Source organism: Pocillopora verrucosa, chromosome 12 (assembly GCF_036669915.1).
Source record: "Pocillopora verrucosa isolate sample1 chromosome 12, ASM3666991v2, whole genome shotgun sequence".
NCBI classification, from domain to species: Eukaryota; Metazoa; Cnidaria; class Anthozoa; order Scleractinia; family Pocilloporidae; genus Pocillopora; species Pocillopora verrucosa.
Genome location: NC_089323.1, coordinates 938,429 through 961,889, shown reverse-complemented (window position 1 = coordinate 961,889; position 23,461 = coordinate 938,429). Strand labels below are relative to the sequence as shown.

General features: G+C 39.3%; 2 protein-coding genes and 1 pseudogene across 2 annotated transcripts; 2 read left to right on the top strand and 1 right to left on the bottom strand.

Moving 5' to 3' along the window:
• The first annotated feature begins 503 nt into the window (after positions 1–503).
• LOC131774481 (uncharacterized) lies at positions 504–3,161 on the top strand (annotated as a pseudogene).
• A 2,291-nt stretch (positions 3,162–5,452) lies between these two features.
• Positions 5,453–23,417, bottom strand: LOC131769589 (dynein axonemal intermediate chain 4). Its single transcript, XM_059085314.2, has 24 exons — positions 23,252–23,417; positions 22,983–23,172; positions 22,274–22,338; positions 21,357–21,405; positions 20,484–20,667; positions 20,040–20,101; positions 19,183–19,302; positions 18,572–18,679; positions 17,721–17,790; positions 17,124–17,264; positions 16,672–16,802; positions 16,082–16,184; positions 15,077–15,231; positions 14,197–14,283; positions 13,563–13,640; positions 12,938–13,011; positions 12,276–12,430; positions 12,022–12,151; positions 11,539–11,626; positions 10,579–10,707; positions 9,982–10,079; positions 9,122–9,197; positions 8,704–8,787; positions 5,453–6,067 (listed from the first exon to the last, which is right to left on the bottom strand). The coding sequence occupies exons 1-24, from the start codon at positions 23,284–23,286 to the stop codon at positions 5,987–5,989; spliced, it is 2,493 nt and encodes an 830-aa protein (XP_058941297.2). The 5' UTR covers positions 23,287–23,417; the 3' UTR covers positions 5,453–5,986.
• Positions 6,947–9,171, top strand: LOC136277486 (3-galactosyl-N-acetylglucosaminide 4-alpha-L-fucosyltransferase FUT3-like). The gene has a single exon (XM_066159668.1). The coding sequence runs from the start codon at positions 7,043–7,045 to the stop codon at positions 8,129–8,131; it is 1,089 nt and encodes a 362-aa protein (XP_066015765.1). The 5' UTR covers positions 6,947–7,042; the 3' UTR covers positions 8,132–9,171.
• Positions 23,418–23,461: the final 44 nt, after the last annotated feature.

Below are 23,461 nucleotides of genomic sequence, written 5' to 3'. Positions count from 1 at the left end.
GTTAGCCTTCGGACAGAGGGACCTCATTTAGAAAACATGACACCTTTTCCATCCACATCGAGATTTAATTCTTGTCCGGGAGCATATTAAACTCCTTGTTAACAAAAGGTTTCTATCATATTTCCGACGGCCACGCCCATCAAAAGCTCTCTTACAATAAAATGAAAAATTTGGTAGTTTTGTGCTTACTGTGATTTTCATGAAAAATTTCACAACTGGTTACCAACGGTTTATTAAACTTACATGTTTATTGCATCTTAATTACACTTTTTTAGTTCGAAAAACATAAATTAAGTCATGGTCCTTGGAAGTTTGTTTTATTAAGTCGAGTCAATTTTTAAGAAATCTGAGCGCGAAAATCAGACCTGCCAATGAAGACTGAGGAACAGCTTCTCACTGCATGCCGGGATAGACGTGTTACCGCCAGATTTGAAAACTGTAATAAATTCCCCGCGTTTTGGTGTGCGATTCATAAATATTGATAAAAATTTTCTCACGGACCGATGGCCTTCAAGTTTTACCAATATCTGTTTTTACTGCTGCTATTCATTTCCATTGAAAGAAGTGAATCGGCTGGGAACGATTCAGGAGAGCAGGGAAGCAGTTCATCAGGTGATTCTGTTCCTTCGTTCTCGTACGAAATAAACAAGTAAGTATATAAAATAATATTATTACTTTAAATTTTAACACTGTAAAGGGTACCGTCGGAAAAGGTAGTTGAGCTCGGAAAAGGAGTAAATGACATCGAATACAAGCGCCGTAACCGGCTCTAGAAGTAGGAAATACTCTTCCCGTAATGTCAACAATTCTAAAGTAAGATTGTGTTACATGTTTTTTATGTTAGCGGCATTTAAAATAGATTTACCGATGTTCCATTTTTTTCCTTTAGTTTCCTCATTTACACCATATCGAAGGAGAAAAAGAGTGATGACGGTGAAGGTAACGATTCTCCTATAGCATCTGTCGTGAAGAAAATTTTGGAAGATTCAGGAGCACATAATGTGGAAGTAAACAAACGCATTTTGAACGTTTTTAAGAAAAAGATATCAATCCTCCATACAGCGTTCAAGCGGGCAAGCAAATCAGGCGGAAAAGCCCTGAAGAAATTAGTTAACGGGTGGAAATTTGGACCAAATTATAAATTAAAAGTGTTCTACAACGAAGTTGACGTTTTGAAATTAAAGGGTGATTGCGATCGGCTGAGAGGTGAGAAAAGAGCACTCGAGGAGTGCGTGACTGAGCAAGCAGCTAAACGGATTTGCCTTGAAGAGAAATTGAAAACTGCCCTGGAAAAGTCACAGAATAAAGACGAAGAGAGCAAGACACGATTTAAACGTTTGGCGAAAAAGGTTGCAGACATGTGCTTGGAAAAAAGGTCAAGAGGCCCAGCAAAGAAAAAATCTTTTCGGCAGTACACCCGACAACATCAGGCACGTGTCAAAAAATAGTTGAAGGAACAATGTCACACAACCCTGTCATTCCTTGGTTTATATAATTATGTTGCCACCAAGGTAGATGTCTTCAATGAGGACACTGGTAAGTTAGAGACTTTTAGTCTTCTTGAAGAAGGGGAACTTCCTTTTATTGATAGTACAGAAAAGGAAATGACAGACAAAGAGTTAGATGACCTTAATATGTGGATGTATCTAAAAGACAACTTTAATATCTCCAATGAAGCCTGGCGTGAGTTTTCAGTCAAGGCAAAAGATATGCCAAAACTGTCTCAGATAACAAAACGGATAAATGAGTTAAATACTTCATGGAATTTGAGTTGCACTCCAGGTGAAGCAGGTGTTCAAGTGAAATTTGAAGACAGCCTTCGAAAACAGTTAACAAGACTAGACTTGAAAGAGAACACAATTAAGGTAAAGCTCAGTGGGGATGGAACACAAATAGGAAAGAGGTTGAAAATAGTGAACTTTACTTACACTATATTAAATGAGAAAGATTTAGCCATGGGTGAAAAAGGGAATTACATTTTGGCAATAATTAAAACAACTGAAAGCTATGAAAATTTACAAGAGAGTCTCTCTGATCTCAGGAATGAGATGGAATTGCTTAAGATAATTACTGTAAATAATTGTAAATATAATATCGAGTATTTCCTTGGTGGAGACTGGAAGTTTCTGGCTTGTGTTTGCGGCCTGGGGGCTGCAAACCAAGACTATGCTTGCATATGGTGTAAGTGCCCCAGGCTACAGAGGTGGGATACAAATAAGCAATGGTCTATGACTGATCTTAGTCTAGGGGCATGAAACCTAGCACAAATAAGTCAGTGTGCAAAATCAAAACAGTTCAATTGCAAAAATAATCCTTTGTTCCCATTTATTCCTCTTGATCATGTAGTCATTGATACTTTACATCTGTTCTTACGAATTTCTGACAATTTAATTGAACTTCTGATCAGACAATTAAGAAGACTAGATAGCATTGAGAAAAAGGTAACATTTACAGATGGATTTCCAAGAGATAAATATAAATATATGGCAGGTTATGAAATGCTCCTTAACAACCTGGGAGTTTCATTTCAGTGGCACATTGGGAAAGAAAGCAAGAAATTAGAGTACAGAGACCTGACTGGTCCTGAGAAGTTGAAATTGTTTCAATATATACAAATATCAACAATTCTTCCTACTTGTGAAAACAGTGCCCAAATTCAAAAGCTATGGGCTGATTTCATAGATATTATTGGTGATTTAAAGCTTGATTTTCATTCTAATGATGAAGTTATGCATTTCAAAGGCAAAATTGGGGATTGGTTAGGTAAATTTCTTGAGTTATACCAAACTAAGGATGTCACCCCTTACATGCATGCCCTTTATGCCCATGTTCCAGAATTCCTTAATCTATACACAAACATCGCCCACTATACTCAGCAAGGTATGGAGAAGTACAACGATAGGGTATCAAAGGATTACTTTTGATCTACCAACCACAGGGGAATTGCTGCACTCAAACAATTATTTCTGAAGAAAAATAGAATACAATACCTGGAGGCAGCTGGGTATTCCAGGGTCAAAAACAGCTACAAGTGTTCCAACTGCTCAAACATTGGGCACACCATTAAGACATGTACATCACATTGTATACATTGCCAGCATCCTACATTCTGCTCGCATCTTGTTAAAATTAATGGGAAATGGACCCCAAAATGTATGTAGGGTTCAAGTGATTGGCAAAGCCTTTGTAGCAGTCCTAACAACATAATTTGAACTTATATCCCACTTGTTTCATGTTCATTTTAGAATATATAACAGTGAACCTATACTTCTGCCTCATTGAGTAATTTAAGCCTTTGACAAATTATGTCCTTTGAAATTCGCAGTGTAGACTATGCAAACATAAACAATGCAAAATATATTTTGTACATGAGATATTAAAATAAAACTAAAAAGCTCTGCTGATGTACTGTCTCTTGTTACCGTCTCCCTAACGAAGGTTAAAACTAAAGCATACAAGCCTTCTATCTCTGACCGTACAAATTTCCCTCCGATGTATTTAAACTCCATAATTGGGTTTCTCTTGGACAACCAGTATTTTACTGTTCCATTGACAACATACGCAAAGTCGCCATTTCCATTGAAAATCCTCTCATTCCACCTTAACCCTAGTATATGATCCAATTCAGCATTATCCTTGATTGTATGCACCTTCTTCCCTCTGATCTGAATTCCTTTTACAACCTTACCAAGTCCTCTATCAAAAACATCAGGGTCAACATTAACTTCGATCCTGATGTCAGGATCATCACGCCGCCCTGACCACAGCTTGCGCTTTATTTCTTGATAGACATGTCCATGGAAGACGTTCGTCCTGTCCTCAAGAGATATTTCTCCAGGAATATACGTTTTCTCCAGCCGTTCGAATAGAAACATGTTCTCGTCCTGACAGTCACGCCATTCATCAGATTCTTCACTGTAACCTTTATAGTGAATTTTAACTTTTTTCTTCTGTTTATCGATCGCGACTATTTCGATTTCATAAAGTTTATTATCCTTAGCTGATTTATGCCTCTTTTTCTTCTTGTCTTCAACCGCCAAATATTCGTTTAAAAGCCGTTTTGGAGGTTGCGATATCCGTTTCATTTTTTCCGCCATTTTCAATCATAAGAGCTCGCGCATGCGCTTGGGGCAATTTTACGAAATCCTTCAAGTAAGATTACTCAAATCAAATGTTCCACTCACTGGGGAAAGAGTTTGATATGAATCTGCAAGACTACAACTGTGCGATTATATTTTTTCTGCATATCAGGTGATGGCACTGGAGGGGAATTTATCTGGGGCGGTGAGTTTGAAGACAAGTTTCATCGAAACTTGCGGCACGATCGACCATTTACAGTAAGCATGGCTAATGCAGGACCGAACACAAACGGCTCGCAGTTCTCCATCACTGTCGTACCAACGGTAAGTACACCAGAGAGGAAACAGGGGTTTAAAATCGTTCTTTAGACAACGGCGCGTTCAAAGAAAAGGGGACAACAGATTTTCTCACTAAAATATCTGCAATTTATTTCATCCATTCAGTGGAAGTTTTCTTTAACTTTGAATTTCAAGGGACAGTAGTCTGCCACGGAGGGGTAGAGCTCGACACGAGAACAACCAGTACAATTTAGAAAAAAATAAATTCAGAAAGCTGACGCTGTGAAGATAATGGGGACGCGTTGTAAGAGCGTGTGTGAAGCGGGGAAGCGCGTAACCTTGAAATTTCTCAACCTATCTTGTATGGGCCTCTACGCAGTGAAGCTCTTTAGGCCTTTTGATTGGTCGAGAAAACTCGCCTCTTCTTACAAACCAATCAGATGCAAAACAATAATCAAGTGCGGCGAGGTATCTCTCGTTTTCCCACGCTTTAAGCCGTTTGCCTGTTCTGATTGGCTGTTTTGACAACCTTGGTTTTATCACTTTTCCTTCCAAGTAGCTTGTACCACTGACTGACCAAAAGTTAATTCATTTACTCTTCTTCTTTTCACAACAGCCATGGCTTGACAACAAGCACACTGTGTTCGGCCGCGTCGTTAAAGGAATGGACGTGGTGCAAGAGATTAGTAAGGTGAAAACAAATCCTAAGGACGATAAACGGTACGACGACATCAAGATTATCAACGTTTCTTTGAAAGGCTAAGATGACATCAGTGCTGAGGAAAAGAAACGTGAATTAACCACAAATTTACACCCCTCCTTATCATGCTGAACGATATGAAGTCATTGCACTGGTTTTAACGATTCAGTTAAAATAAACGGTCCAACAAAATGGAATCATAAGGATTAATCTTGATACCGACCGCAATTTTTAGAGTTGTTATTTGTGGAAGAACAGGAAAAAATGCTACGGAAAAAAACACCTTCACCAAAAAAAATTAGTTTCCAAACAGTTCCGCCAAGTCATAAAGCGATAAGTGGAAGCAAACATCAAACTCTCCTTGAGTCTTCTAAGGAAAGCACCAACGTAACAGTGACCACGTTTTAGAAAATGTCCTGTTTTATTTAAGACAAGTCGTTTCTTTATATCAAGAAAGATTTTATGTAAGATACGCTTTTTACAAAATAAATAACACATTCATTCTGACCTATATTCAAGTACAAACAAATTTTTTAGAATTATCAAATTTTTTGTTTGTATGTTTGTTTGTTTTTCATAACATAGCTTCTTTGCTATTAAAATCTGTGATCTTGGCCTTCAAACAACTGCTTTAAAGACGTTGGTAACCTAATTTGCTATAGATCATCCTACGAACTCCCTTGAAATTTTAAAGTCCGCATTCGTGACTTTTTAAACACCACAAACTTTTTTTTTTCATGTCGGACAATAAAACCAATGAAAGTTCAAAAATCCTTTTGCGGTTTTTCCTTGATATTTTACATAAAAAAACAGCTTTCATGTAATAATTACCGGCGCTCACACCTATGTATGGATTTTACGGACACTTACGAGCTACATAAGTCAAAGAATAACTCATCAAAGCGACTCTGTTTTCAGAGTTTTTTTTTTAATCCGAATCTGCTTTCCTTTTCTCTTGGGATCCTGCAGAATTATCGACAGACCTGATCAACTTGGTCAATATCAGCGCCTGTAGAAATAAAGAATAAATATCGAATTATTTTTTTTTTAGGAAAGTTCTACCACTATCTAAACAAACAGAGTTAGAACTAGAGTTTTTCTCAACCGTACTGCGCTGTAATTTATGACCGGCGACCTTTAAAAACTTGCGACTGAAAGCTGCGACTCTGAAGTAGTGACACGCAACCATAAGTCAAACTCGGTAAATTACACTGCAATTTGATTTCTTACAAATTTCGCTGACCGTAACAAACCAAAACCTTCGTGTGATTGTTTTAGGCAGGAATTTATTTTCCTTAAAATTAAAATTTATTTAGATCTATATTTCGATATATTTAAGTAATGTAGTTAATTTACACGAAGGTGAAGCTGCGATTATAAGCTCAAATGACAGCATAAACAATCTGTGAATTTATGGTTGCCACTATTGATTAGATCACGATTAACATTTTAAACATTTACGCGTTCGTGGTTTTCTGAGTTAGAGGCAGACTGAATTGACCGATACACTCCTCGTTAAAGAATATTAAAATTTTTAAGATATTAGGCACGCACATCATCAAGAACAAAAGCATTTCAAATTCAATTTGTAAACCGCGAGCGGGTGTTTTTGGAAACAAAATTTGGCTAGGAGAGGAATGTTTTCGCTTTTTCCCCCTTCCCGCCTCCTTCAAAAAAATTTTTTTTTGAAAGTTGATATAAAACGAAACAATAAGTAAAAAGGAATATCTAAATTCTTTTTATAGGAGGACTCTTGATTTTTTTTTTCTTTTTTCGATGAATATGTCGCTAGGTTACCAATTTCATAGTGGAACAATCCCATTCAATCAATCTCTTTTCCAAATAAAAGCTTGGGCCCTGACAAACCGTAAAAGCCATGGCAGGCAATTGGAAAGCTAGATTATTATTTTACAGCATTAGCTTGGGAAGCTCTCTTTTAATCCTACAATACTGGTTCTTCGACAGCAAAATTCCATCGAGAAAGATGTCCGATCAGCGAATAGCTACGAAATTATTCTTCAGCAGCGGGCCGCAGACATTACGAAGGAGAAACGCTTTGAAACTCGTTCTGTTCTACACGACTTTATTCGGTGAACGACCATGGCGAGGACTTTCTAACGATTACAATTTCACAAACTGGAACCGAATACCTTGTGTTGTGCAGGCATGTAGAATCTCTTACAACCGGAAAGACCTTAATCGGAGTGATGCAGTGATATTCCACGGACGAGATTTACCCAGTGTTTCTCACATGAAAAGCATAATGAAGTTTAAAACTCCACATCAGAGATGGGTTTATTTTATACATGAAAGCCCTCAATTTACTTTTTACGAACCATGGCTGTATAACGGGTTTTTTAACTGGACTATGTCCTATCGGAGGGATTCGGATTTCTTCGTGCCCTACCGAACGTACACCCAACTTCAGCCCGACGAGATTGAAAACGAGGAAACGCAAGATAGAAAATATGCATCGAGCAAAGATAGACTTGTGGTTTGGGTTGTCAGTCACTGCCAGGGTTTGCGCGAAGAGTTTGTCAAAAAACTCATGAAATACGTCAAAGTGGATGTGTTTGGATGGTGTTCAAAGAGATTTAACCAAACTGAAACGTGTCCGAGGCAATCTTCGGCTTGCGACGATACGTTAAAACGCTATAAATTTATCCTTGCATTTGAAAATTCATACTGCTCGGATTACGTGACCGAAAAGTACTGGTACATGCCATTTGACCACGATATTGTGCCGGTAGTTTTCGGAGGCGCTTCGTACGACCAGAAAATCGCTATACCTGGTTCTTTTATCAACGTTTTGGATTTCGCGTCGATTAAAACTCTAGCTGATTATTTACTTTTCCTGGACAGAAACGAGAACGCTTACAACGAGTATTTTTCATGGAGAAAACGCTACAAACCGGTTCTTCCCGAATCATGGACTTGCCATATGTGCGCTGCACTCAACAATATTTCAATACCATCCAAAGTTTATAAAAATCTTGAGGAATTCTGGGGAGAAAGGAGTGATTGTGCGACCAAAGAAAGAAGAATAAGAAAATTAGTAGAAAGGATGGACTGAAATTCTATTTGTGACGATATGGTGGAGTTAAAATCTTCTTTCTTTAAAAAATTACTTTTGAAATATTTGCGAGGAGAAAAAAGCAGCTAGAGGTAAGTCGGGCAAGTCGTCAATGACACGAGGCGTCAATCACGCATGAAGAGACAGCCGCGCGTTTCGAGATCTTCACGCGTGTCTAGACAACACCTAAATACCCTGAGGTGCCGAGACGGCCCCCACTTCCACCAACGACACGCGTGTCGCACCAGTAGCAAGTCTCAAGGCAAATGCACGTTTCGAGACAGATTCGTTAGCCAAGGAAATCGCACGCGTTGCGACCACAGCAGTATTGGTTCAGATAATCTCGCGTTTCGCAAATGGTAAGCCCTTTGCAGGGCCTTTTTGAAGGGTGTCAATTTACACATCCAAAACATATTTAACGTGCTCTTGCGACCATGCTTTGATTCTTTACACGATTCCATGTGATATGCAGATATTATCGATTTACCCACCTAGTAAATGCACTACTGATCTGTAAGTGAAGTTCACCTAAACAATAAACGCTGCCAATACAGCTAAGGAAAACTTTATACCTGGTTGTCCACTTTTGCAGGAAGACCTCTTAGTTGATACACAGTAACCTGGCCTTCCGAGTCGCCCACTAAAATGGTCTGGATCTGAGTTATAGAAGACAATTAATTTTTAGCCATGGGTTTAAATTGAAGCTACATTGTAATATTTCGAGTCGCTTTTCGGCAAAAAGAGAAGAAAAACCCTCAGTGCCAAGCAAAGGTTAGAAAAAAACGACGGAAAGGTAAGAAAAAACAACTTGGGAACCAAAATGGATATGGATTGGAGAGAATCAACGCAGATTGTTGCTGGTGAACTTGAAAAATTTTAAGCTAGGGTCTATGGTAGACAAACCATAGCGTGAATCCTTCAAAGAAATTTAGCTATTTGGAAATTATTTGTCAGTTCATCGAGAAATAATTCTTTGAAAGAGAGAATCACCTCTGAATTGACAGCAAATCGAACGGCAGACAACTTCAGTTCCTGCACAGGAACATGTGATATGATTGGGTCTAACCTAAACACCACAGACAAACAAACAAATAAAATTGAAGAAACAGTAGATCAAAAAACAATTGTCAATAAACTATTCAGTGCCTTAGCGAGCATATTCGCCTTTATGTGAGATGTAACAAAGCTAGAATTCTTTTTCTGCAAGCAGCATGCGCTTAACATTCATGGCATGATTTTTACACTCGCGGAACCCATCGATTGTTTTCCACCGCTTCACACCTGTGGCTTGTTTTCCCGCGCTTGGTAAACGTTGCTTGTTTTCCCCGCGCTTAGCAATCGTTGCTTGTTTCCCGCGCTTGGTAATCGTTGCTTGTTTTCCCGCGCTTGGTAATCGTTGCTTGTTTTCCCCGCGCTTAGCAATCGTTGCTTGTTTTCCCGCGCTTGGTAATCGTTGCTTGTTTTCCCGCGCTTGGCAATCGTTGCTTGTTTTCCCGCGCTTGGCAATCGTTGCTTGTTTTCCCGCGCTTGGTAATCGTTGCTTATTTTCCCGCACTTGGCAATCGTTGCTTGTTTTCCCGCGCTTGATAATCGCTGCTTGTTTTCCCGCCCTTGGCAATAGTTGTTGTTTTCCTGCACTTGGCACAAATTGCATATTTTTCTGCACATTAATAGGAATTCGTCGTGCGTTTCCTGTGCCTGGCATCCCTGGCATGTTTTCCCGCGCCTAGCACCCTTTGACGCTGCTTGCAATTTGTAACATTTACATCAGGAGCAACGACCAATTACAGAGCGCGTGTCACTCAATTTATAGTATAACTAGATATATCTTCACTGTAATAGTTGCTTACGTGTTAAGGCTTAAATCCCAGATCTCTACGGCCTTATCGTTCACGCATGCGAACAGAGTAGCTGATGAAGGTGACCAACAGATGTCGTTTACTGATTTCTGAAAAGAAACAAAAAATATTCTATAAAAATTTTACCAAAATTCTCAAACCTGATTGGTTTTCAGAAGCCAGATTTGAACAGTAATCGGACGGTAATCTGCCATTAAATAGAATACGCCTTCTGCGCACGTTATTTTATAGACTGCCGGGGTTTATTTCATGGGGATAAAATTAAACTAATATTTCTTAACTTGTGAATAGGTTTAACCGTTAGGTAATGAGTCCCTTAAATTTTGTCAGAGTTTTGATTTATTTGTAACAGGACTTTGTGTCGTCCAATTCTGTCTGTAATCATACTCGTAATTAACAATTGGTCCTATTACCATTATAAATACCAATGACGAGAGCGTAGTCTGTGTAGTTAAAGGACGTTTCCGATATACTAGTCGAGGGTCCAAATCGTAGAGTCCGACCTCATTAATCATTCGTGAGAATACAAACTCAAGCTCAACTTGTATCTACTACCATCAGCACAATGAACCTGTATGTGTTACTTACAGTGGAGGAGAAAAATGACATGATAGGCTGACGTTTATCCTGATGCCACAGCCTAATGCTCCAATCGGCACTGCAACTTAGGAAGGCGTCAGACAAGAACGGAGACCACTGCATGCGGTACACTGGACCCTACATGAAAACCTCGGTGTTAGATACCTATATCTCAGCTATACTAGCAAAGCATAAATGTGTGTGTTGGAGCACATTTCGACAGATGCTCCATCACTAAATTAACAGATTTGTATCAAAGAATGGGGATTATTCGCTCTCGATTTAATGCAGTCTAAAAAAAATCTCGAACTCGTAGTGTAATCGTTAACTACATCGCTTTCCAACTGAGTGTCGTAAAACCAAGAGCAACGTTATCAGAACGGCCAAATAGGTCAAAGGAAAACATCACAGAGAATAACGCTTAATAATAATACTTTTATTTGTATAGCGCTGTTTCTATCGCTATCCGATAGAAAGAAGGAGAAAGAAACAAATATTTCAAATAAAAGAGTGCTTGAAAATCCCAACTGGCAGGAGGCAAACCAGTTGGCTATTTAAACAGCGCGGCCGAGGGGTTGAACTCGGGGCGACCGAGAACAAATGCAGTGAATGGCAGGGTGGAGGACTTGAACCCGGGACCACCACAATACAAATCCAGCGCCCTAACGACTCGGCCACGCCGCGTCCTAACTTAACTGCACCTAAACAGGAAGGCAGGAACACCAGAATGACCAAGAGACGATTGGTTTTAATTTCGTTTATGATTGGTTGAGAAAGTGGAGAGAGTTTCCCAGATCAACAACAGAGCGAAGTAAAGCAAAAGCAATCCAATCCTGGATATAGTTCGACACTCTTTGAAAATTCCTGAATACATTGCTTCAGAGGGTATCATTTGGAATATCGTTTACAAATATCACACTTCAACTACCGTTATTTGACTAATCAACATTTCTACTATCTGTTACGTACCGTGTGTCCATGATAACTTTCCAGATATTGCTCGTTATAAGAACAAGAGCATTTGTGAATGTGGCCTTCCTCTGTACCGGCAAGATACCTGGAAAAAAAAATAAACCAATCAAATCAATACATACTTCAAGTTCAACTGTTAACTTACTCTGTAGAGGAACAGACAATTTTTTTTTTTTCAAAAAGTTACTCCGTTCATAAAAATATCAATCATAAACGTCCCACTCTAAAACTACCAATAGCTTGTTTTCAGGCAAATGTTTACAAGCAATTCCTAACGCATAATTCCAAATGACTGCTGATAAATTGAAGATTTGGGATTTTAGTATCTCGTAACCCCTCCCGACGAACGTGTCCAAAGAAGAATCCCCCTTTAAATAAATTGTCCCAAAATCATGATCCCGTTGGACATGAACACAAGAAAAGGGAAATATAACCGATAGCGCAGCAACAGAAATTGTCAATGTAAATAAATGCACTTACATGTTGGAGTCGTTAGGGTGAACATCAAAACAGAACCCAGCGGAAAACCTCGATATCAAAGCATCGCTCTTCTTTCCTCCTCCTTGTTTCGACTTTTCAGTGACATTTATCCGTTTCAATTTCATTAAATCTGTTTAAAGACAAGAAAAAAGCAATATCTTTATCAGCCGATCAGCGTTCGAGTTTGATAATGGTGACATGACGTCAACGAAACGTCATGTTTTAGGAGTCGAAAAAGTTAACTGAATCTTCACCTGTGCATTCAAATCCTTTTCTTATGGACCACTTGGTAACCCGGCCATCTGCTGAGATGGAGATCAGAATTTCGTCTCTCTCCTCACCAGACCCCTGGTCTCTATCCACCCAGCGAACCTGCCACACTGGTGACGAATGTTTACCTTGGCTCTCACTTTCCAAAAAAAACAACAACAACAAACAAAAACTGTTCGTAACTTCACCATAGATGTAAGAAGCCAGTAAATAATTACGACAGTCGAATGACAGGCTGAAGGGAAGAAGACTCCGCTGTCTTTCTGAAAATTTCTAGTTTTCTCCGTTATTATTTAAGAGTCCCGCGTCAACTGAGGGACCAGTATGATATTACCAGGAAAAAATCTTGATTTAGTCGCACGCATCTTCCTGCGCAAACAGTCAGTTGCAAGTACTTGCCCTGAAATTTGACTTAGTCCTCTATTCAGGACACTCTCACGGTGAACTTCTGCTCGAAAGACCCTGGTTTTTGTGTTTTTCTGTCTGTTTTTTTTTTAACGTGCAAGATCACCGCATTTGAGATAACGAATTTCACTTCGTAACATTCATCAATAGAAGAATACCATGGATCTCGTATTTCTCGTTTCTCCTTTTAAGAAGAGAAGGGAGGGACGTTCCATACATTCACAAAAGATATAGTTCTTACAAACTGTCAAGAGCCGGTGTATCACTCCGACTTCTCACATTGTAGATAGCAATCGTACCATCATACATGCCAACCTGACGGGAGTCAAAAACCGTATTACTGGCACAAACTCCAATAAAGGACTTAAAAATAAAAAAAACCGTGACATATATGTCGTCGAGCCTACATACGAGCCTGACTGCGTATCTCGCTGAAAAAAAATCCATGTTTCTGTAGCATTCCTTGACTAAGAAAATTTCTACTTCTTGCCCTGGATAAGATGCTAATATATTGAAGGTTAACCCACCCGAACCCCCCCCCCCTCCACCACCCCCCCAAAAAAAAAAGGGTAAGTCTTCATATTGAACTAAATACATAGCCACTAAAGTTTTTCCTGGTCTGCTGTAGCATGTAAGGAAAAGGGGAAGTGCTACTCCCTAATTCATTGTAGGTCCCCCCCCCTGCCCCATCTTGGCCTCAATACCATTTAGTAGGGAGGGGAGGGGGGAAAGAACTATCTTTGGGAAGGAGTGTCCTTTTGGTATCGTTTAAGTGTACGAGGAAACAAAACAAACGCTAGAACCCAAATAATAAGACCGCTTGCTACCAGGCCTTCGTGATTGTGTATGAGAAAGCTAATACTTACTGCTAAAAGATTAGGATGAGCTGCTGAAAAATCAACAGCAGTGACTCCGCTGTCCAGATGAAAGATACGTTCAGGATACTACATGAGAAAACCAAAGTTTAAAATAAGACGAAATCAGAAACTGATCTCCAAAATAGGACATTATTCCCCGACATCAGACACTGCATAAAAAGACGTAAAAAGGTCTAAAAATGTCTAACACCAGACGTAGTCGTAACAAGTCCAAAATAGTGTCTAAACTCGCCCACCAGTATATACAAATGGGTACTTGTATCGAAAATCGGTTACTAGTGTCCAAGATCCGAAATTGGCCACTAGGGTCCAAAAGCAAAGATCGGCCACTAGGGTCCAAAATTGAAAATCGGCCACTGGGGTCTAAAATCAAAACTCGGCCCCTAGGATCCAAAATAAAAAAATTGGCCACTGGTGTCCAAAATCAAAAATCGGCCATACTTTTCAAAATCGACAATCAAATATCGGCCACTTGTGCCCAAAATCGAAAATCGGACATTAGTGTCCAATCGGACAATGGTGAAATCACCCACCAGAGACCGTGATTTGAAATTGGGTTTCGTTTCAAGTATAAATAGTAAGAAGAGCGATATTTCAAAATCAAATTGTTTTGTTGTATTACCTCAGGGTTTTTAATGGACCAACAACAAGCTAGGCCACCTTTCTGCTCAGAAAACACGAACTCACCATATCCCACGGCAAGGATATCCTGTTTGAAACAAAATCATAAATATCAGTTGCTACAGTTGTTGTTGCTGTTGTTGTTGTTGTTGTTGTTGTTGTCGTCATGTTTGTTTGCTTTTTTTTTTCTCCACCACCGAGCTCAAACTTTCAAACAAACTTCTCATTAAATTTATTTTACTACGATCAGATCCCATTACGAGAGCGAAGAACCGCCATAAACGTGCCCGATCTCAACAAACTGTTTAGTAGCTCGGTTCATAGATGTGTCTAACTGGTATCTAGGAGGCACTGCGAAATATTTAAATAGAGCTCACCATTGAGGACGATTCCTTCGTATTTCAACTACTCAGACGACGCTCTCGACGATGCTATTTATAATGGTAATAGGACCGAGTGGAGTCCAATTCTGTCTGCAATCACAAGTATGATTACAGACAGAATTGGACGACACGAAGTCCTGTTACCAATTAATCAAAACTATAACAGAATTTGAGAAAGAAACTAGACATCGCTGTACGACGACGACGACAACAACAACAACAAAGTTAACTCGGCGAAAAGTTCTGTCCACTTTCACAGGCATAACGTGTTAACTGTCCCTTTAACTGTCTAATTACACGGTCCAATTACAAACATGTCGCGTACAATGTCCTCTCAGTGCTCAAATCGGGCAGGTGATAACCAATCACGTTCGAGAATTTTATAGTCTTGGTATGAACCTAGTATATGGCCGAGCCAGAAAAATGTCCCCGGCTCAGGTTTGAATTCTCCGAATGGCTCAAATCTTTCATCTCCCTTTTCAAAAGATGACTACTTACGGGATTAAGTTTGTTCCAAGCTAGGCAGCTGACATTACGTCCTTTGGTCAGATTACAGGAATAGCTCCATAATTTATGAAGGTTCGGTCCCAATTGTGCCAACGTAGCGGCAGCAGAACTGGCTTCTTCACCATCGGATTTTTCTACATCAATGTCTAGCGATAACGAACGAAAATAAAGATTCAGCGGATTAGAGAATGTTACTCAAATGCATCCTACTGAAAACCTATGCAAGCGCGCTTCGAGAAACTTGAAGAGGCACTGAGAAAAATATGGAAAACAGCTAAGATTCAATGGATTGGAGAATATTGCTTGAATGCGCTGCTACTGAGAACATTTCCAAGCGCATTTCAGAAAACTTGAAAGAGTTTTTGCATTAAAGAACTATTACGCGAATGCGTTGCCCTTGAGAACCTCTCCAGGTGTGTTTAGGGAAAGTTGAATGAGAACTAAATAAAATATTCGATGGACATTTGATATGATTCGATGGATTAGAGAATATTGCTTAAATCCACTGCCACTGCTACTAAGAACATCTTCAGGTACGTTTCGGAATTCTTGAGTGCGCAATAAATTGAATATGGAAACTTGAATGAGCACTGAATTTGATTTGCAGCGATCTTCGACAGCTAAAATTGTATTTGCGCAACACAGGTTTTGAAATCTGTGTCGCCGACGGAGTTTTAATAGACTCTGATCAATAGAGGCTCTTGAGGCCCGTCGATAACACACTCGCTGGCGGCTCGCTTTCGACATTGCTGGTCCTAGCAGTATGCAGGATGCGTGTCACGTATGAATCCAGAAATGACCTCGCTCACCACAGAGTTCTCTGAAGCTCAGTGGTACAGCATCAGAGCGCGGAATCCAAAGGTCTGAGGTTTGATTCCTAATGGGGAATCTAAATTTTTCCTGTGTCCGAAGCTTGTAACAAGACGAAAAAGATCTTCCATATGGGAATATTTTGATTTCGTTTAACAATAAGTGAAATCACATAACGAGATTTACCTGGGACAACGTCCAATCCCCTATACCTTGCTTGTCTGGGCTGATAAATATTCAGAGCTATGGCTCGCTCCATTATAAAGAGATCTTTTTGCATACTTTCGGACTGAAAAAAGAGTTGAAGAGAGTTTAGGTCATTCATTAAGTTAATAATGAATAACATTTAGGCTTTGACTCTACAAAAAGTGCAGCGTTCACACATGTTCGGGTTTCTCTGTGGTGGAAAACCACCCTTCCCACCCCCACCCCTCTCTCAAATAACTAGGTGTAAACGAATAAAACGTGTAAACGAATGGCAGTAGGACAAAGTTTCTAAGACGAATCGGAAGGGAACGGAGGAGATGGTAGGGGCAAGAAAGAAGAGGGGAGGAGAGGGTATCCATTTTTTGACCCCAATAATAAGCGAGATTTTACGTTGACAGTCGTATTTTGAAAAAACAACACAAATAAACGGATAAGCGAACAAACTTCACTCGGCCATTCCCTATCGATGCACTGAGCATCCCTATACTAATAGCGTGAGGTTACCAAAAAGATGGTTAAGCTTTGAGACGAACCATTAAAAGAATGAAAATAATCTAACGCGTGTAGACCTGAAGTATTCTCTCCGCCATGATAGCAGCCATGTCTTCTAACTCCTTTTCCGTTGCTCCTTCCTCTGTCCTCTCGGGTCCTTCTTCTTCGACAGAACTGCTCTTAAAAGTGAACATACTCGCTCGACTTCCTATTAGAAAAAAAAATTTAGACTTTGCTCTTGAGTAACAAAACATGTTTCATGTTTTTTGTACTATTTTTCTTCATTAATAGCTTACGAACAGGTCCTCATCATAAGCGCTGTGGGAAGATTTGCAACGAGCCAAGGAGAGGTTTGCCGGGGGTCTGGCACTTATAAATGCTTGACTACACCAGACCCTCTCGCCAGCTTCCGTTGCTCAAGGCCTCATACTTTCCCGCAGGAGAAGAAACACTCGTGCCGAAGCACTAATGGTGAGGCCCTGCTCCACATCTCCTCTACCATAATGGCAGCAGTAACAATGCTATTTACCCGTTATACTGCCAGACGCCCCGCTGGCCGGCCTCACAGAACCCACACTTTCATTATCATCATGGCTGCTGGTTCGTTCTCCACTGACTGGCCGACTAAGACTTTCCATATGATCCGCATCTCCTTCATCTTTGTCGCCGCCTAGAAAAGTTAGAATAAGCCAGTGTTCTCTATTTATTGTTTTAATAGCCAGCAAGAGATGATAATCTCTTGTAGCAGGCCACATACTAAAAAGAACAAACAAACAAACAACAAAAAAGACAAAACAAAACACAGTTGCCAGCGGTAAATACTCGAGCGGTACTCGAGCACGAGCATCAATTCCTCTCGAAACTATTTTCCTTGCTTTTACTCATGGTTTTCTTTACAGTTTTAAATCAATCTCTCTCCCTCTATATTTTTTTGCAGAGGGGGGCGGGGGGTACATATGAAAACAAAAAAGCAAATCAAAGTTTAAAACTTATTTCAGATCAAGACAGGACTTAAACCATTTTCTGTTACTGGAGTAGTGGGTACTCCAGACACCAAAAAAAGCGGTGAAAACGCCGGCCGCTTTTGCATCGGCTTCGTGTTTCCAGAAAGATTTAGAGAACATACCTTCTTGTTTATTTTCCTCAGAATTATACGTATCATACATATCCCAAGTTGAAGCCACGCAGCCAACTTCCTGCATCAGGGAATACAACGAAAATCATCATAACGATTTATGAAGCTTTTATGTTTTTTGAGGACGATTGAATATAATCAGAGGCAGAAGTAACAGTGTGCCGCAAACATGCCTGTCACCATGGGCATGTTTACAGGCTCCTGCAGCTCAATGGTTTGTTATACGATCTGTATACAAGACGTTTGAGACTAAAAAAAAACCTCAGGGACTCAAGTTTCAGTGCATACATCAAATGTGGTTCAGAAATTTGAATCTCTCGGGTGTTTGCGGCAAAGAAGTCTTCAGTTATTTAGAGTTAATCAGAGTCATAAAAGGCGTGTAACCAAACCAAATTAAACGCTACGGCTGATCAAAACAAAGAAAAATATCACACCGAGTTAATAAAAGTCAAAGTAAACACCAAAGTAAAAACCCAAACAAAATCGCGATTGGTTTCAGTCTAAGTGGCGAGGCGAGAAGCGCGTTCCTTCGCCCACGGGAAGATTTTAGACCAGTCGGAGAGAGGTTGGCCGGGGCTCTTGTACTAATAATCATTGCTAGACCCTTTACAGTCTTCTCCCAAGCGCACGCTCATGCTAGAGGCCTCAAACTTTCCCGTAGAAACGTTGGTGCCGCTGCTCGCAAGCTAGTTTTAGTTTGATATGTGATTGGTTAAGAGATTGACGCAGATTTTATAGAGATATTTTCAGAGAAATGTGTAAGTAAATTTATAACAATCCCGGTTTCCTTTCGACACTCCATTCAAACTTGCACCAAAAAAACACATCAAAAAATTTCTCACATGAAGTTCCACTTTACTAGACTGTATTTCTTTACTCTTCTGGCCATTGTTGAAAGTTTGCATCCCTCTCTCTACATAACTGTCGTTTCCAACACGGTTCTTTAAAAGCTACATAGGAAAAGAAAGGATTACCACAAAATATAATGAAAGAGGATTGTTAACGAATAATCCTAATGAGCATCGAGGGTGGCTGGATAACAATAAGGAGGGAGTAGATATCCGAGGATCCGACGAATCCGCCCGAAAAAGCACGGAAGCGCACGGGTACATCCGAAATCAGACGAAATCGTTCGAAGTCAGACGGAAACGATCCGACCTGGAAGGAATGTCCGAAATCGGATACAACCTATCCGAAATAACGGGAAAACGTTATAGCCACAGGGAATCGTGCGAAATCAGTCTGAAACAAGGCAACACTGGCCAAAACGAAAGCGACCGCCTTTGAGGGGGTTGGAACAATCTGAAAAAGGAAGGACTTTCAGAAATGCGTCGAGACTATCCAAAATCAGATTGAAACGTCTGAACGCAAAATTGTTTAATACTGGTGACGTGAGTATTGAAAGATAATTTCATCTTTCTGAATGCAATCATATGCTAATATGTCTAAATACCTCATCATATCTTTGGTTTTTTTCCTTTACGCTCTCTGCAATTTCATTATCCTCTCCAACACAAGTGCCTGGAAAATCCAGCATCCAGATTGTATCTGTTTCAGTAAGTGTGATGTGAACCTGGTAAAAATATAAAATATTACTCATAAATTTGAGCAATGCCGTCCATCACACAGTACGATTTACACAGCTGTGTCTAAAGATGTGCTCATGCAACTGTTGGTTGAAACTCAAACCTCGAAACTCCGTTTAATAAACTTCAAGACTGGGGCTCGATTCAAGCGATACTAGGGAAATTATGCAAATCACGACGCCGATGGTTATGAGGAGATGGCAAAACAGAATATGTAGTGAGCAGAACAATAGCTTAGCTTGTACATTCCTTTGCCGTCTTCTTTGAAACAACAACGCGAAATCAACAGAATTTGCGTGGTCTGAGAACAGAGACTGCGACGGCAAATTATTTAAGTTTCCAATTGAAAATCAATGCTGCTAACATACGCTAATCTGAGGTAAAGATGTAAGAGACGGCAAACACGTCCAGCCAATTTCGCGACATTGTGACTAACAATATACATTAATTTTTTTTTTTAAAACGACGTCTTCTTCGGCGTTACCCTCCTGACTGCTAGGGGTCCCTATTTACCTTTGAAATCGTTAGAAAAACATAATTTTACAATAAAGGGCTTTGGGACGTTAAGAGATAAGATGAAAAAGAACTGTTTTGGGTAGTTGCTTTTTCAAATGCCTGTATCATTCTGAGCTAAAATAAGCAGTTTCTAAGTTAGGGATAAATTTATAGCATGTTCCTAATATCTACAAAATTATACAGATAAAAAATCATGCACAGTCATTACCATTTTATCAAGATCTTTTTCTGTGAGTTCCTCTCGAATAAAAGTTGGGCGTGTCTGAATGTCTAGAGGCAACGAAAAAAAATGAAGAGTCACGTTTTATGTTAATGAGTAATACAACTGTGGACCTCTGAAAAAAAAATGGAAGGAAATTTCGCTACAAAGGTATTAACGATTTCGTAGTTAAAATTCACGGAACAAGATTTCCTCGACCTCTTTCCTAAGGTCCTTTCTTCAGTCATTTAAAATCTTCTGTAAGGGTAAAAGATGGTTGTAAATCTTTAGAAATTATCACAAAGATATTTGAAAAGATTTCAACAGTTTGCAAAACGCGCGTAATGTTTTTTATCCGAAAGAAAAATCCCTATATGCCCCTAAAGGGATGCTGCTCAAGGATCCCCTGTTCATAAATCTTGCATGGTTCCTTTCCTCTATTAACGTTATTACCTCCAAGAGATGTTGCAAATTTGTCGCGGAAGCCAGAGCTAGGTTCAGCCAGATCCTCGCTGACTGATTCAGGAGATGATCGACCAGACACTGAACCAAACACTGATCGCGAGAAGCCACCATACATACTGGCACTGCTGGCGGCGTAGAAGGACTGACCAGTCACTTCAGAGGCTACGGAAGGCTATAAGAAATAAAAGGATTTGTATGAAATTCTGTCATTCAGTTATTTAATTCCTTTACCCCTGAGTGTGACTGGCATCTTCATGTAATTTCTCCTTACAATATCAGCCCTAAATCAAACATTTAAGTTATGAGAATAAATGAAATGATCACAAACTAAAGCAGCTCTTGATTGTTAAACAAATTCTCCTTGTCACCTTCCTGGGAAATATCTTAGAGAACAGTATGGAGAGTATGCATACTGATGTTAATGTGTAAAGCATTTTTAAAGGTAAACATGAGCCTGGAAGAGATATTTACAAAAAATAAACTTTTACTATTCCAGAGAGCATCAAATTTGACGCAAAATAGATAGCATAATTTTCATTTGTACAGGGTGATGTTTTGCACCTAAAACTTTTCATAACAGCCACCCTCCCTCTACACTGGTCATTTGAAATGGACGTTACAGATCATGGCTTCGGCCAGAGTAAAATTTCAGACATAAAGTGAAATCTTTATTTTTTTTTTTTGAGCCTACTGAGGAAAAGTAAATGGTGATTCTGTCGTGCAAGTCATGCAACATAAACCAGTGAAGCAAAACTATATCACATTTGAATAATGTTACTCATGGTTGACATAAATGTTTTAGTAAGGATGTTTTATTTTTAAGAAAAGCAGTGATTATACAGCAAGATGGGAAGACTTTACCGTAGCAATGGATTCTCCACCAGTAAAAAAAGTGTTGCTCTGATTTCTCCTTCAATAAGAAAACAGAAAAGTACCTTGAGTATTTTGTAAGATGTTCATTAACTCTCAGATGACAAAATTCACAATCTTGCAACTGAATCAATACCTTAAAACAAACTGATTGTCTCATATTGTACCCATGCATGAGAGGAATTTGGTAACACAACTATTACTGAATATTCTAATTTTATCTGATAAACTGAATTAAACACACATTTTGCTTGGTTCTTACTTATGATCTACTACAGGACAGACCCACAGAAGGTGTTGCCACTGACAACATCTTGCTTATTTAATTATCATATAAAACAGATAAATTTAATTTTGTTGTGGGTTTGTAATGCAAAAGATTTCAGATGATGTCAAAATTTGGTAAGATTCAGCCTGCAGAGCAGTTGTAATTGTGGCTACCATCTTTGATTTTAATTGTGGTGGAAGGCTGGAGAGAGAAAGAAATTTGTACCAAGGGGGCATCATCATCAGTCAAAAATAAGGAGAGGGGTAGGGTTGGAGAAGGAGGATTTTGCCCTACCCCACTGTCCAATCTAACTCCAAATCAAACATGGCCAGTTGGATAAAAGATCAAGAGATTGTAATGTTAGCTCACACTAATAAGACATCTGCTCTGCAGGCTAAGGTAAGATTATTACACCTGACACACTTCCCTGTGCCTTATGTGCCAGTTTTTTGTTCTTGCTGCATTTTGACATCATCTATGATTTATTACTGAACAGATGCATGACAAAATGGAATCCATCTTATCTATTTAATACTCACATTCTTATCACTGTAAAATAACTATTGATTTAAATAATTATTGCAATTATCATAATCACATCTTATCAACGAATAAATTGCATGCAAGTTAAACAACTCACTTGACAGCAGGATCAACTTGAAGAAGACTTTTTGGAGTGACATCTTGCCCCATGTCATCAAACACCTTTGACCAAGAGATAATTTGATCAACAGTAAAATTAACCAATCTGAGAATCAAATGTAGTTTGTCCTAATTTTACAATGCCCTCAAAAATAAGCCTGTGAAGAATCCAAAGGAACTTGGATGATCCCACAGATCTTTAAAGAGCGTAAAAGCACAGATCTTAGAACCTTGTTCAAGTCTAAAATTTGTGCCCTTGAGAATCAATTTATGACCTGTGCATGATCCTTTTCCAAAATCCTTTGCATGGAAGTACATTACAGGGAATAAAAGAATTCAGTACAGGAATTATAGCGTCACAGTCCCAAATTAAAGGCAATCTATTGTTTCGCTATTGTTTTATTTATCCAAAAGCTGTATTCATAAAGAACTGTCGGGCTGTGTGGAAAACTTACCTTGTTTTTTATTACGAATTGATCTAATTTAAGTTTCTGTAGCGATCTAAAGCCGTACGTACAATTTAAGGTCACCTCAAATCTCTAAATTATGAACGGAAAAATCCATCAATGCTGTAGCTGTCGTATGTCAATTAATCAATTAATCAATTCCATGGTTTTTATATGAACACGGACAAGTTTGTTGACACCTTTGATTCTCTTCTATACGAAAGGGTACAGTTTATCTTTCAGTACAAATCTCGATCCTACCTGCACTGGAGGTTTCGACTGTGGTTTATCACCTCTGCTTGAATCAATCGCTACGCTCTTACGACTTGACGAATTAAACAGATTATTCCTTGAACCTCCCCCGATCGTTCTTATGCTTCTGCTACCAAAACTGTGGCTGCTTTTACGGCTGGCATTCATGTTAATAGACGCGGCTCCCCCTCCAGGTTTTCTAAGTTTAGAAATAATTCAGCTGTATCTTGTACTTTTAAGAAAACATCAAAAAGAAACTTTTATTTGTTATGACTTACATGGAGGCCTTCTTCCTCACTTCGCTCCGATTCATGGCTGCAGTGCAAATAGTTCTAGTTAGATCGCACTTTAATTCTTCTTTAACGGTATGTTTGAAAAAGTTGAAGGTGAAATCGTGATATTATTTATCGCCCACTGCGAGTACTACTAAAGATTTCATATCTAGTAAACGTTGCTAGGCTTCTTGGCAGGAAAAGACTGGAGATGAG